Source organism: Meleagris gallopavo, unplaced genomic scaffold (genome assembly GCF_000146605.3).
Source record: "Meleagris gallopavo isolate NT-WF06-2002-E0010 breed Aviagen turkey brand Nicholas breeding stock unplaced genomic scaffold, Turkey_5.1 ChrUn_random_7180001880221, whole genome shotgun sequence".
In the NCBI taxonomy this organism is placed as follows: Eukaryota; Metazoa; Chordata; class Aves; order Galliformes; family Phasianidae; genus Meleagris; species Meleagris gallopavo.
The window spans coordinates 10,769-12,558 of NW_011144469.1; the positions used below are offsets into that span (position 1 = coordinate 10,769).

At 58.4% G+C, this 1,790-nt stretch overlaps 1 protein-coding gene across 2 annotated transcripts in view; it reads right to left on the bottom strand.

Moving 5' to 3' along the window:
- Positions 1-139: 139 nt before the first annotated feature.
- Positions 140-1,790, bottom strand: part of CHTOP (chromatin target of PRMT1) — a 5,787-nt gene continuing 4,136 nt past the window's right edge. For both annotated transcript variants that reach the window (XM_010727291.3, XM_010727290.3), the window contains exon 5: positions 140-928. In XM_010727291.3, coding sequence (XP_010725593.1) covers positions 726-928 — 203 coding nt within the window. In that variant the 3' untranslated portion in view covers positions 140-725. The remainder of the gene's footprint in view (positions 929-1,790) is intronic.

Sequence of the window (1,790 nt, forward strand, 5' to 3'; positions counted from 1 at the left end):
CCTCCTATAGCGGCTCCTCCGCTGCATCAGCGAGTGCGGAGCAAACGGGATGTATTGAACCCCCCCCCAGCGAGCTGTGACAGCAGGAGGCCGATGGGATTCGCCGCAGGTGTAAAAAATAAAAATAAAAGCACCCGGAGCCCGCACTGCTTTTGTAATTTCTCCTTTGTTACAACAAACCAGAAAGACGGGATTCCATCGAAACCGGGAGGTCACACAACAGAACCGAAAAGGGGGGATGGGGGGGGAGGGGGGGCAGAACCACCTCCCAGCAGCGGCGGGATGGGAGGAGCCAGCGTTGGTTACACCGCAAGGAACGGCGCCGAGCAGCGGAGCTCTGGGCTCCGTGTTGTACAAGGGCTGCTCGATGGGTTCAACAGGAGTTGGGGGGTGTGGGGGGGGGAAGTTTCCCATCCCAAAACGCTTCTGCGGAGCCCTGCGCGCAGGCAGACTCACAGCTCCATAGCAGGAACTGCAGCAGGGCTGTCAGATTCGCATTCGGAGCAGTTTGGGGGGAGAATAATAGATAAAAAAAATCCCAAAAGGTTTCACACAACATATAAAGTATCAAAACAGGAAAGGAAAACATACTGAAGTCTGATCTGCGGTAGAACAGGGCTGCTCCCTATTCCCGTGGGTCCTTTCAGCTGAATCAGGGTTTCCTTTTTTTAGCTTATGGGTACGGGATACACACCAACATCCACACCAGTCTCTGCAAACACCCTTCAGTCGTTCGTTTCGGGGTCTGTCTGAGCCATGTAAGCATCCAGCTCGGCGTCGAGGTGTCCTTTTGTTTTCGACATGTAAGCATCTAACTGGTTGTCCAGCTGTTCCTTGGTCAGCGCAGGCCGTGCCGATCCTCTGCCTCGTCCTCTGCCTCTGCCACGGCCACCAAAGCCGCCTCTTCCCCGGCCCGCCATGCCACGGCCTTGCAGAGACAACACAAGGGTTACGGACTGCAGCACAGGGCTGGGCAGAGCTGCTGCCCCAAATCCCACCCCCAGCTGGGGGCTGCGCTGCGCTGGCCCCGCTCCCCACCTTGCTTTGCTTTCAGCCCTGCGGGGTGTGGGACCAGCCGTGCCCCCAGCTCTGCTGTTTGCGTTCCATCCGCACTCAGTGGGTCAGAAAGACAGACATTTAGGCTCAAACTCTCTGCTATGCGCGGGATCTCGGGGTTTGGGACACCGTCTGCACGTTGCTGGGAGCAGCTCGTGCCTTTAGGAGGCATTACACGCAAACTCCTATGGGGAAGCACTTCCTATTTAGCAGCTGCCCCAGGAGAACACACTGAGCAGAATCGGCCCTGTGGGTTACACAGCCTATGCGTTAAGTGTGGGAACACAGCACAACGTTCCTCAACAGGCTGAGCTCCTTCCCTGCACATTCACACCAGCAGGAAGGGACGGTGCTGCGACAGAGCCCAGAACCCCACAGGCAACAGCAGGACTGGGATGCGGGTAAGGCACAAGGCAAAGCGTTTTGGGGCGAGCAGCTGTAACTGAGTGCTGTGCTGTACATCAGTATGGATGAGCTGAGTCGGTGAGAGCAGCCCTGCACAGAGGGACCCGGGGGTCCTGGGGGATGAAAAGCCGAACGTGAGCCAGCAGGGTGGGATTGCAGCTCGGAAAGCAGACGGGATCCTGGGCTCCAGCAGCAGAGGGGTGGCAGCAGGGACAGGGAGGGGATCGTCCCCCTCTGCTCTGCTTTGTGAGGCCCCATCTGCAGCACTGCGCCCAGGGCTGGGGGCACCCCAGGGCAGGAGAGACAGGGAGCTGTTGGAGAGGGTCCAG